Source organism: Brienomyrus brachyistius, unplaced genomic scaffold, assembly GCF_023856365.1.
Source record: "Brienomyrus brachyistius isolate T26 unplaced genomic scaffold, BBRACH_0.4 scaffold27, whole genome shotgun sequence".
NCBI lineage: Eukaryota > Metazoa > Chordata > Actinopteri > Osteoglossiformes > Mormyridae > Brienomyrus > Brienomyrus brachyistius.
The window spans coordinates 1,638,062-1,650,181 of NW_026042306.1; the positions used below are offsets into that span (position 1 = coordinate 1,638,062).

Consider the following 12,120-nt stretch of genomic DNA (forward strand, 5'->3'; position numbering starts at 1 on the left):
GCAGACTTAGGCAGCGTCTAACAGAGGGAATAGTCACCTGTACATATAATAAATGCAACATAATTAATATAATAGGCGAACAAGTGGGGAAGTCGTAGCCTAATGGTTAGGGAAATGCACTTGTAATCAAAAGATTGTTGGTTTCAATCCCAACCAGCAAAGTAGTGCTATGGTACCCTCAACAATGTACCACCCCCAAGCACTGTTCCCTGTGTGCTGAATTAGTTGCCCCCTATGTCACATATGGGTTAAAGGCAGAGGAGGCATTTCAATGCCATGTACTGTGGTATGTAAACAACTAATCTATTTAAAACAACACACAACAACAGGTACAACACACGTGTAATATATACACCATACAATATCTAGTATGTACTAATATTATATAAGTTGATATATTAACTTATGTATGTTAACTTATTAACAAGAATTCACCCCTGTTTAAAAGAACTAACAGCATGTTGAAAAATAATGTGAATAGAATAGTCACTATGAGATAAACACTAGACAGGAAACAGTTGTAGGGAAACAGCAGAACTTAGGCAAAGTTAGGGTAACAAGCTGTCTGCCAATTCTCTGGTGCCCAGCAAAAAAGGGGTTTGAAGGAAACTGTACAGCTGCCTAAAAACCAATACAAGAGAAAAAAGAAGGCACATTAAATAGTCCACAAAAGTAACAAAACTTGATCCAGCAGTCCATCTGCCAACCACTCATCCAGTGCTTTCTTGCAATGAGCATAAATAACTAAAGATTCTTTTTTTCAAATAATAGTATTGTACCTTGTAAGAATAAAATGGTTATAGAACACCTGCATGGGGTGCCATAGCAATGCAATGGTTAGCACTGTTGCCTCACCCCTCTGAGAACAGGGTTTGAGTCTCTGCCAAGGTTCCATGTACATGGGGATTGCATGTTCTCCCCGTGTCATTGTGGGGTTTCCTCCAAGTTCATGGGTTTCCCCTCATAATCTGAAAACATGCTTAACTGAAGTTACCACATTGCCTCTGTGACTGCAGTGTATATGAGTGTACCCTGCAATGGGTTAGAACTGTCCTAGGCTGTTCCCTGCCTTGTTCACATAGGCTGCAGACCCCCATGACCCTGAATAGGACAAACAGTTACAGATAATTGATTAATATAATAATACATACATAAAAAGTAAGTGCATTATATATTTTTAAAATCCACAATTGCTTTTCGCAGCTCACAAACTTAATAAGCAATTTTCAGGCCCTCATCTCTCCACAAACTTCACTCAGTGAAGCTGACTGACAGACCTTGTTTAAATGTTATGTACGGCTAATTTATTGCACTAAAACAGTCCAGTTATTATGAATATATTTTTATTGTAATTTCTTGCAAAACAAACAAGGTAAATGTTTAAAGTCACAATCCAAATTTACCAGTCAACTAATGTTAGGCTATGGTTCTCCTATGGTTATTTTACAAAAACCTTCTCATAACGTTCTCCAAATGTTTTGAGACCTCTAACATTACATGAACGTTTCTATAACGCTAGGGAACCTAACTGGAACGTTGCCAGGAGGTTTTCCAAAGTGTTCTTGTATAGCATTGGTTAAGGGAACATTAATACAACCAAACAGGAATGGTGCCCAAAGGTTATGCAAAGGTTTTCGCAATCCAAACTTTAGGAGAATGATCCATAAACCAAAAGATGCAAGCAAAATTAACGTATAAATTTCCAGGCAAACCATAGGACTCCCAAACAAACCTTCAGGGATCGCTCCCTTAACTATAAAATAACATTCCACGAAAATTCTCGGGACCAAAAATTGTTAGCTGCGTATTCGAATGCTTTTGCATTGCAAAAATCGCATGGAAAAACCGTTTTTTTAATGCACATTTAACCCTTAAAACAATATTACAGGCAGTTTGTTAAGCCTGAGTCAGACAGCGGGCGGACATGTGCGCTCCCCTTTTACCCATGACCGCTGTATTGTAGGGCGGTGCTGTCGCAAGTGGGCAGCACAGCATCGTAAGGTTGTGTCCACCTCTCATCCCCCTTTCTCTGTAAACCCTGCAGGAAAAAGAACGGAAGATGGCAACTAAAGGACAACTGTTAGACGCGACGCCGTGCCATTTTACAGCAACAGCAGACATCGATGCATCAACATAGGACAGGGGATACGCGGAAAATAACTAGAGGGGAATGGTAGTCCGCAAAAAGGTTAAGAGAAAACATTTGCAATTTGAAGTCTGTAGCTTTTCCCAGGCGTCACTCGTCAGCATCAGCAACACATTGACATTGCTTACGCTGCCTGGCTGGCCTAATATACAAAATATCAAATTATAAGTACCAGACTGAGATTTCTCTTTGTTATAGCTGCCCAGTGGAGCCTTCAAATAAATACCAATCAACGGATTTTTCTCAGTCTTACAAGAGAAAAAGGGAAGAATGAGGTAAGCGGCATTTGTTTCGTCTGACACACCATGCAAAATTATCAGACCGTATGGTATTTCACAATGCAAGGTGCCTAAATGCTGGCAGATTTATTGTCTTTCGTGCTTTACGCTGCTAAATAGATCATTTGTTTTACTTATTTTTATATTCTTGTCATTCAAAATATATTTCTTCAATGTGCGCATATTAGAGGGATTGAAAGACGCAGTTACTAACAAGGATGCGATCCGGCCAATGCAGCAGTGTGATCGCTTTTGGTGAACAGCGGTTTAATACGGCGCGGTGGGTTTCCTGCGGCACTGACAATAACGATACATACGTCTTCCATTACTTCATTATAATATTCAGTCTGTTTTATACCCCTCTATACCGATTACCTTAGTCTTCCCTAGTGGTTTGTCATCCCTTATTGTTTAAACCTCCGCTTGTGTTTGTATTTGTAACACGTACATAAGTGATTATGATGATGATGATGATGATGATGATGATGATTATACGATAAAATGTGACATGGATATAATAAGTCGAGGGGTGCCGCAAGATCGTACTTGAAGGGGAGGACCGCCGTGGCCGCAGCATCGCATCCGGTTACCGGCGAAAGCAAATGATGAAATGGCCGTATTGGCTGAACGTGATTGTGACAATGATCGTTATTATGTTCTTGTATACGTAACGATAATAATAATAATAACAATAATAATAATAATAAATTATGACTGGGTGATTTAAATAGTGAAAGGCCATACCCTTGGTAAAAAATGCCTTGCGTTCGACTTATTTCTATAAAATGCGCAAAATTTCTCACACTTTAATAGCATTCGGCTATTACATTAAAAGGCAGAAGGGGGGGGGGGGAGGCGAAACTCTACTCGGTGTATCCTATTAGCACTCGCGAATGCATAAACCCAGACTTTGCTCCTTAAGGACATTGTTCTAAAAAATGAATTAAAATATGACTGTTTATCTGTGTATGTCAGTATGTAGACGACAAAGGTAGCCAACCCTCTAAATGTATCGTTTATTCGCATATTTTACCAGCTGTATTAATTAAATATTTGAAATAATTACTTAATTAAATAACAGTTCACAATATTCTAGCTGTGAGTCATTTTACCCCACATTTACAAGTAAACGTAAATGTATGACGAATAAATGTGAAACCTCCCTACGTTTTGTTTGACGTATGACTGTTGTTGTACATATGCATTTTCAATGTGCTGTTAATGGTTAAGAGTTAAATTCCCTTTATTGGGGCAGTTTGCAGTTTTGTAATTTTGAAGGAGTAATGTTCGATAAAAACTACATAGGCCTAAAATAAAATAAACATAATTACAACGTATTATGTATCAGGCAATCCTTGGGCACACTCACACAGAAACAGTGTGACATTTACACAAAAATACATGTAAACCACCAGCTGAAATCAGAGAGAAAAGACAAACAATCCTAGACTATATGCAAATGTAATATATATCATGCAGGGGCCTGGATTCAAACCCACAACCTGACCATTGTTCACCCATTCAGCTACCATAATGTGCTATACAATAAAAACAGCAGTGATCTTACTGCCTTTACCAGTACTTCAGTAACATTTTTTTCTAATTGCTGTTATTGACTGCTATGACTTACAGAGCGTGGTACTGTGGTTCCATGGGTAACCATATTTGGAATCTCACATCCACTTTGTGTCTGTGTGAACTTTGCATGTTCTCCCTGTGTCCCTGGATACCATGGCGTCCTCCTGCAGTACAAAGACATGCAGTTATTATGTGCTTGTGAATGTGCATGTGCCCTGTGATGGACTGGCATCCCACCCAGTGTCTCCAGCTGCGTCCCCTATACTACCTGAGACATGCTTCAGTCCCCTGTGACCCTGACCAGGATATGTGGTTTGAAGATGGATGGGTGATTTATTGATAACAGTATTAAATTGTTTTAAAAAGTCAATAGTGTAAAAAGGCCTACATGTGAATTGTAAATATTGTAGCACCTGATTTTTTTAGATATACACAACTTTCCAATACATCCTAGCACATTAGTATCTAAGTGTAAGGGATAGTTTCACATATAGGTTTAATTACTGCATGTGGTCTGTTAGATCAGGGGTAGGCAACTCTGAACTGGAGTGCTAGTTTTCTATTTGTTCTCTGTTGAACCACACCTGATCTCAGTAAGTCATCAGGTAGAATGGAAAACCTGCTGGATACTGGCACTCCAGGATCGGGACTGCCTCCCCCTGAGCTAGATTATGTTTGAGTTATCCCCATACCAGCTGGAAGTCTCATGATAATCATGATAAAATCTCCACACATTGCTTTTAGCTGCTTTTTTACATGGCCTGCTAAAGATGGTATATAACATAAGAACATAAGAACTATACAAATGAGAGGAGGCCATTCGGCCCATCAAAACAAAACAAAGCATCTTCTTACGGTCATTAAAATAAAATTGAAATGCATGCTTACCCCAAAAATAACTTACCGTTTTAGTTAGATTTATTGTTAATTGTTTTTTAAATATTTTTTTTAACTAAGTGCAGTGTGCATGATTGCATCAGTAGGCCTTCCGACAATGCTTATTCTTAGAAGTGTTTTTTGTATTTATGTGTTTCTGTCTGTTTAGCCTAATAAATGCATTTGCTACTGTGAGCAATTTAAAGATATTTAAATATGAAGTTATGAATACTTCATTTTAAGTGGAATTCTGGGTTTTTAAAAGAATAAATTTGGCCAGCACTATTGCCTCACATTTGCATGGTTGCAGGCTCGAATGTTACCAGCCCGTGTTGCATCTGCATTTCTTCCACAGAGCAACAACATCTTATGCAAGTTTGAATTTCTGAATTGCCATGCTGTAGATTGTTGTTCTGTTCAGGGCACTTCCCGGAGCTTGTACCCTTTGCTGCCCAACACAGGCCCCCTTGACCCTGTACAGGGTAGGTGTTTGAAAGATGGATGAAGTATTGTATTGGCAGTGTTTTAGGAAATATATTCTGGAATGAAGAATGTGCTTCATTTATAAACTTTTTTTCACTTTTAATAATATAACAACTCTGAAATAATGCTAAACCTGAAGAACTTGTTAAGGATACGGAGAAGAAAAGACACCTGTGTGGAATCAGGAGCGAGGAGTGGCTTTATTTTTTGCAAGGGCGAAAAAAAACTCTCATCGCTACTTCCAAGTCGACAGACAAGAAACAGGCGGGGGTCGGTTGATGTGCGTCGGAGATCAGAGGGCTTAGGCAGGTATTCGGTGGTCGGTGGACAGGCAGGAGTCGGGCGATGAGCATCAGAAATCAGAGGGGGCAGGCAAACTTCGGAGTCTGGGGGTGAAAACTGGATGCAGGTAACCAGGCAGAAATAAATGCTTGAACTCAGGACTAGCCATGAAGATCTCACATCGGAGTTTCCGATCAGGCAAACTAAAATAGGTATAAATGATTAAAATTCTACGAATCTGCTGAGAGATCAGACTGCCCAAGAACTGGGAAAACCAGACAAGCTGGTTGAGAAGCACGTAATTGGGCAGTTTCCACTTCTGAGAAAGGTAATCCTCGTCGGGATCTCCCCGGGGGTGTGGTCCTTCTGACGTCATTAGGGGATCCTCGGGATTGATGCGTGACAGTACCCCCCTCCAAAGACCGCCACCCGGAGGTAGACCCGGCCACCTCGAAACACCTGCGACAGAGGTCAGCAATGAGAGAAGGATCCAGGATAAACCTAGCCAGAATCCAGGAGTGTTCCTCTGGACCATAACCCTCCCAGTACACGAGATACTGCAGACCCTGAGCCCTGCGACGAACATCCGATATATGATGGACACTGTACGCCTCACCTCCATCAATCAGCCTAGGCGGGGGGGAGACACAGCAAGAGAGGCCGGGGGACTGATCGCATGGGGTTTGAGGAAAGAAACGTGAAAGGTAGGATGGATCCGTTGCATGGAAGCTGGTAGACGAAGGCGAATCTTGGCAATGGGGAAAGGACCTACGAATCGAGGAGCTAGTTTATGAGAAGACACATGGAGGGGGAAGACTCCAGCCAAACCCTCTGACCCACGTGAAGGGGGGGCGCCCGAGGATGATGCCGATTGGCATACTTCTCCATGTGGACACAGGATTGCAATAATGCGGATCTTGCCAACCTACAGGTTCACCGATATTGACGAAGAAACTGATGAACTGACGGGACCAACACCTCCTCCTCCAACACAGGAAACAGCAATGGTTGATAGCCCAGGCAACACTGAAAAGGAGACAACCCTGTGGAAGCAACAGGCAGAGAGTTATGGGCATAGCAAGGGAGAAATTCACTCCAGGACTTCTGCATGTGAGATGCTAGACAGTGCAGCATGTTCTCCAGGTCTTGACTGGCCCTCTTGTTCTGACCATTTGTCTGTGGATGAAAATTGGAGGAAAGGCTTTCAGAAGCTCCGATCAATTTACAAAACTCCCACCAGAAGTGGAAGATGAATTGTGGCCCACTGTCAAAAACCACTTTGCGTGGTAATCCATGGAGGCTGAAGACAAAGTCGATGAAAAGCTTCACCATCTCCTTAGTAGAAGGGAATTTCAAAATTGGGACAAAATGCACAGCCTTAGAAAAACTATCCACAATTGTCAGCACCACTGTAAACCCTCGGGACAGAGGAAGACCTGTAACAAAATCCAGACCCACATGGGACCAGGGGCAACGGGGAACAGGAAGGGGCTGTAACAGACCCTTTGAGGCCTGGGAAGAACTCTTGCTCCTGGCACAGGTGGGACAAGTGGCAATATAGCTGCGAATGTCGCCTAGCATGGAAGGCCACCAGCAAGCAAGGCCCTGGTTCGATGAACCCCAGCTTGAGAAGCTAAAAGATAGGAATGTCCTCACTGGAGCATCCATGATCCGTAACTCCCTCTGTAGGCTGAACAAAATGTTGGCATGCATGGACCGTCTCCTCGAGTCCCCAGGACACTGCTCCCACGAAACAAGTCATATGAAGGATGGGGGCCAGTTCCTTCATGCCATCTACCCTCTCAAACTTCCGTAGATCCAATTTGGTGAAAATCCGAGCCCCCTGAAGAAGGTCAAAAACTGATGAGATTAATGAAAGCGGATACTGGTTCTTCACAGTTACCTCGTTGAGTCCTCGATAGTCGATACAGGGATGAAATGACCCATCTGTCTTGTTTACAAAGAAAAACAAGGGACGAGGAAGGACAGATAAGGCCTGCTGCTAACGCTCCACGAATGTAATCCTCCATAGCCTTTCTCTTGAGTGCTGAGAGGGAATACAGATGCCCCCCTGGGAGGACTTGTACCTGGTAACAACTCGATTGTACAATCAGAGGAGTGGTGAGGTGGAAGGGGAGAGGCACAGGACTTATTGAACACCAGCTTCAAATCGAGGTATTCTGGGGGAACGGTGGACAGGTCCAGGTAATCTTCCTCCATGAGGGACTCAGGTGGACTCAGGGGCAGACAGACACTGTGAGAGGCATGATGGAGACCACCCCGTAATGGTACCTCATGACCAGTCAATCTGAGAGTTATGCTGCTATAACCACGTGTGCGCCAAGTGAAGGGGTGCCTGAGGTGACTCAATAACATATAACGATATGAGCTCCACATGATTACCACAGAAACGGAGAAAATCGGGGAAGTAATGTGGCTAACCATGGCCATCTTGTGCCCATTGAGGGCATGAACTTCCAGAGGTGTCTGTCCCTGAGTCATGGGAATTCCCCACTGGCGGACGAGCGTTGCATCAATAAAACTCCTGTCAGCTTCTGAGTCAATGAGAGCCATCAGAGGTTGCGTGTTGGACACCCACAAAACGGTTGCCTGAAGACGGTTGCGATGAGCCAAGGAGGGATATGCTGGAACTACACCCACAAGTGCCCTCCTCCTCAATGGTGCATATGACCTTTTACTGGACACATGGCAATGAAATGTCTGACTTGGCCACAATACAGACAGGCCCAAGACGTTATCCGCCTTTATTGCCGAGTTAGCTTGGTACGATTAACCTGCATCGGCTTAGGTGCGGACTCCGAGGGGTTAACAGGAAAAAATTCTTGTGTCTGGGGTTGTTCCTCCCTTACGCGTCATTCTCTCCAGTGCTGGTGAATCTGGGTATCAACCCTAATTTTGCGGAGCAAAAAGGCAGCACCAGAATCCCAGGCTGCAACCGACCACTCCCAAGCTGAACATGTGCAAAGGCTACACGGGATCGTTTGGTAGGAAAGGCAGGCTGAAGCTTGAAAACCATGGAGCACTGGGAAAGAAACGACCTGCAGGATCCCGGATTTCCATTGTATTGCCCTGGCAGGGAAAGACATGGTGCACTTCCTGGAGGGGACCCGAATCGGGACTCAGCGATATGAGAAAGTCCTATGGAGAACTCAGTCAGTCCCATATTAAAAGGGGGTGTGGCCCTTCTGATGTCACTAGGGGATCCCCGGGGTTGGTCCGTGACAGAACTGTATTCATCACAAAATAATTCGCAATGATGAACCTTCCTACCCTTGTACATTTTTTCTGTTCTGCTGTAGGAAGATTTATTTTACTTTTAGTTTAATTTACTGAGCTGTAAAACATTTCAGTCATCCATGAAAATTAAAATAATGACACATTATAGAAATTTTCAAAAAGTTAAAATGTTTTGAACCTGCTCTTTGATTCAGTATTGATGGGACGCATAAGAAATCACAGTCTGTAAATATTCTTGCCTTCATAATTCCTCATCCAGTGCAGGGTCCTGATGATGACATTTCACAATCTGCACAGTGATTTGACCCCAGTCAATTATGTTACATATTAAGGCGTTGTGTGTATCCTAGTTAATCTGGGTGCTCTGTAGCACAAAATGAAGGTGGTGCAGTACTTCAGTTGGTTATGCTGTCAGCTTGTACCTCCTGGTTGGTTCAACCACCACCGTTCAAAGACATGTAATAAGGTGAATATATGTCTTTGATTTGTCCATAATCTATCTGTACCCTGTAATGGAGTGACATTTTGAGAGAGCTACATTGTACGCTTTGCTGTCTGGAATTACCCCCCTCCCTTATAAAAATATATGTAATTCTTTAGTTCTCATTAAAATCTTACCACATGTTTTGTACATCAGTGACAGTAAGGGAGCATAATGTGATAGGAAGTGTTTAATGTTTTTTTTTTTTTTTTTTTAACGTACTGGATACAGAGTTCACATTCGATGCATTTGTCCAGAATCAGATTTTTTTTAAATCAAGGAAATGACACTTATTTTTGGATACATTAACCTGCAACATGACACAAAGGTCATTAGAAAGTCATTAGTTTTAATTTATTGTGTACATTCTTGGCATTCAGTGACATGCATAAACTCAGTAACTGAATGTTTTAATGATGCATGAAAAGAGCAACTGTAGTCATAGAGTGAAATAATTTCACCCCGTCAATATCACACCTGGAGAAAGAATAAGGGAGGTCTGAAATGGAGGAGCAGATCAGTAACAGGATTATCCTGGAGAAGCTTCTTGGACAGGCAAGCTAATTGTTATTTTGGGGTCACAGGAGATTATCAAGGTAAGGTGCAACACAGTTCTTACAATGTACAGCACACACTTTCATGTGCATGTGTAAGCCATAAGTTTTACATTATGTACTGCGGACAGCACATTGCCACAGAACTGTGTTGCGGATAGCATTGTGTCAGGGACAGCACTGTATTGGGGAATCACTGTATCACAGCATTGTGTCGGGGACAGTACTGTGTCAGTGACAGCACTTTGTCGGAGACAGCACCCTATCACAGCACTGTGTCAGAAATAGCACTCTCACAGCACTGTATCAGGGACGGCACTGTGTCAGTGATAACTCTGTGTCAGGGACTACACTGTGCTGGGGACAGCTCTGTGTTGGGGTTTCAGGGACAGCACTGTGTCATGGTTTCAGGAGCTGCACTATGTCAGGGACAGCTCTGTGTCAGGGACAGCACTGTGTCATGGTTTCAGAAGCTTCACTGTATTAGGGACAGCTCTGTGTCGGGGACTCACTGTGTCAGGGACAACACTGTTTTGGGGACACTGTGAAAATGAAGACATCTTCATATCATGAAATTTCAAGGATGACCAGATGGTTCAAACTGAGTGTAATTTTTTTTTGTTTTGGGAAACATGCCTAATACTATCGGTGTTATTGATTGCACTCCTATGCATATTCAAGCACATCATGAAAGGGAGTTGCAGTATGTGAACCGAACGGGGAGACACAGCATCAATATCCAACTTGTGGGCAACGTTGACCTCATCATCACAAACTGTGTTGTGAAGTGGCCAGGGTCTGTCCATGATGCACATATCTTGAGGAAGAGCACACTATGCAGAGAGCTTCAGTCCAACTGACCAAATGGCATAATACTGGGAGACAGTGCTTACCCACTCCTACCATGGCTGGTGACCCCTTTTATAGTTGCAAACACACCTAAGCAGGCAGGCTTCTACTCTGCACATTGTAAAACAAGATGCACAACTGAGTGTTTAAATTGAATACTGAAGAGGTGCTTTGTATGCCTTAACTACTTGCGGGTGGAGCTCAAGGTGGCATGCCATATAATACTAACCTGTATTGTCTTGCATATCATCACCACCATGAGTAACGTTCCTCTTTATGGTGTATATGATGGACTTGAGCTTGATGAAGAGCAACCAGAGCAACCTCCAGTGTTTTCTCCAAATAATGGACAGACTTTACATGCAGTCAGGGATGCAATTGTAAGACATTACTTCTGACTGATGAATTGAGTAATAGTAATTATTGTAATTTTCATTAAAATACAATGGACAGTAGAGCATTTTGTTTTGAGCTTTGAGATTTTGTTTGAATGCAGATATCTCACAGGGATTTTTTTTCTCTTGACTATACAGAAAGGCTTCATGTCTTATTTCCTACTTCATTTTCACTGCCGCTGTCCTAGTTCAACAATTGTACAAAATATAAATAAATGTGTATATCATCACCAAACATTGCTTTTGTGATAAATTTTCAAGTTTTTTTTTGTGCCATAAATCCGCACTGAATCCAACCTTGTGTTGGGATCAGGGTTATCCAGAGTTTTTGGATCAAACTATCCCAATTCAAACACAATCTTTTGAACAACACAAAGTGAAGGTTTGAACCAGATTAAAACTGAGATTGGAACTCACTTTGAACAACCAGTTCTCAAGACTCAATCCAATCTGAAATCCCATTGGATTACTTTTGAACAACTGGGCCCAGAGAACTGAACAACTGGGATAGCCAAGCCTCCAGCTTCCCAAACAGAATGGCCCTTCCTCAGTTTCAAAGTCAACTGCTAGAAATAAGTGTGTAGAAGTTTTCGGAATCCACAACTGAATCAGCAAGTTTTATACTCAGAATCTGAAGAGTGCATGTTATGCCCTGGAGTCAATATGTAGGATGATGGGTGGCACCATGTGGGCATTAGAACAGAACCATTCAGGTTCAGTTGCACACGTCCATGATTCAATACTGACCTCATCTGCAGGCTGCCCATGTGGGAATGACAATTACTGACAGCAATACCTACTGAAAAGAGTGTTATATTTCAAATATACCTGCTGGTTTTCTGAGTCTATTAAATACTTTCTGGAAAAAACAAATAACTTTCAGATTTTTAAAAAAAGCTTCAACATGACTGGAAGACGGCATAGGAAAAAAGAGCAGATT

General features: G+C 42.3%; 1 protein-coding gene across 2 annotated transcripts in view; it reads left to right on the forward strand.

Moving 5' to 3' along the window:
• The first annotated feature begins 1,833 nt into the window (after nt 1-1,833).
• The window catches only part of LOC125720885 (ena/VASP-like protein), a 68,947-nt gene continuing 58,660 nt past the window's right edge, over nt 1,834-12,120 (forward strand). The window contains exons 1-2 of one of the 2 annotated variants that reach the window (XM_048996790.1): nt 1,834-2,188; nt 2,345-2,421. In XM_048996790.1, the coding sequence (XP_048852747.1) occupies nt 2,417-2,421 (5 nt within the window). In that variant the 5' untranslated portion in view covers nt 1,834-2,188; nt 2,345-2,416. Of the gene's footprint in view, nt 2,422-12,120 lie in introns of both variants that reach the window. The other variant, XM_048996791.1, reaches the window with a different exon arrangement.